We start from the raw sequence: 1,266 nt of genomic DNA on the forward strand, positions 1-1,266 counted from the left end.
TGCTCAGAGAGCACTCAGGCCTTGCAGCCAGAAAGGGGCTCAGGAGGACAGTGTGGAAGTGAAAAGAGCAGCTCTGCAAAACCAAGCTCTGCTGCTCCCTGGCAGTGCTGCTGTGCAGGGATTATTGTTCCCTTCCCTTTGTGTTGTCCTTTAGGAACAGCTAAGAAGAAGGGTCTTGGACAAAGAAGGCACTGCAGGGTCCTTTTTTTTGTTTAAATACTCAGAGAGCACAATTATTCATTTTACATGTGCCAAATTCAATGGTTAGACATAAAATTAGAAGGCAGCTGCATAATAATATTACATTGCACGGAAAATCATTGCAAGAAGAATACGATAACTCAACGAAAAACTTGAGCCGGAAGGTTGAGCCATTAAAGAGTACCTTCCCAATGCTATATAAAAGAAAAAAGGCAGTTTGATGCATTTGAAGACCATCCAGTCATCATTTTCCTTATGCCATCTCTGAGCTCCTGGTTCCTCAGGCTGTAGATGAGGGGGTTGAGTGTTTGAGGCACCACCGTGTACAGAACTGATAGGGACAGATCCAGGGATGGGGAGGAGATGGAGGGTGGCCTGAGGTGGGCAAACACTGCAGTGCTGAGGAAAAGGGAGACCACGGCCAGGTGAGGGAGGCACGTGGAAAAGGCTTTGTGCCGTCCCTGCTCAGAGGGGATCCTCAACACAGCCCTGAAGATCTGCACATAGGAGAAAACTATGAAAATGAAACAACCAAATGCTAAAAAGGCACTAAGCCCAGTGAGCCCAATTTCCCTGAGGTAGCCTGAGTGTGAGCAGGAGAGCTTGAGGATGTGTGGGATTTCACAGAAGAACTGGCCCAGGGCATTGCCCTGGCACAGGGACAGGGAAAATGTATTGGCTGTGTGCAGCAGAGAATAGAGAAACCCAGAGGCCCAGGCAGCTGCTGCCATGTGGGCACAAGCTCTGCTGCCCAGGAGGATCCCGTAGTGCAGGGGTTTGCAGATGGCAACGTAGCGGTCGTAGCACATGATGGTCAGGAGGGAAAACTCTGCTGAGATGAAGAAGAGAAAGAAAAAGACTTGAGAAGCACATGCTGTGTAGGAGATGGTTGTGGTGTCCCAGAGGGAGTTGTGCATGGCTTTGGGCACAGTGGTGCAGATGCAGCCCAGGTCTGTGAGGGAGAGGTGCAGCAGGAAGAAGTCCCTGGGGGTGTGCAGGTGCTGGTCGCAGGCTACGGCGCTGAGGATGAGGCCGTTGCCCAGGAGGGCAGCCAGGGAGATGCCC

The 1,266-nt window shown here is 51.2% G+C and overlaps 1 protein-coding gene across 1 annotated transcript; it reads right to left on the reverse strand.

Moving 5' to 3' along the window:
* Positions 1-395: 395 nt before the first annotated feature.
* LOC114072984 (olfactory receptor 14J1-like) lies at positions 396-1,259 on the reverse strand (the record flags this gene model as incomplete). The annotated part of the gene is made up of 1 exon (XM_027910792.1): positions 396-1,259. A coding segment is annotated over one exon (864 nt), but the record flags the coding sequence as incomplete, so codon positions are not given.
* Positions 1,260-1,266: the final 7 nt, after the last annotated feature.

The sequence above is a fragment of the Empidonax traillii genome, unplaced genomic scaffold (genome assembly GCF_003031625.1).
Source record: "Empidonax traillii isolate 1590-97213 ecotype Southwest subspecies unplaced genomic scaffold, ASM303162v1 scaffold4759:size9238, whole genome shotgun sequence".
NCBI lineage: Eukaryota > Metazoa > Chordata > Aves > Passeriformes > Tyrannidae > Empidonax > Empidonax traillii.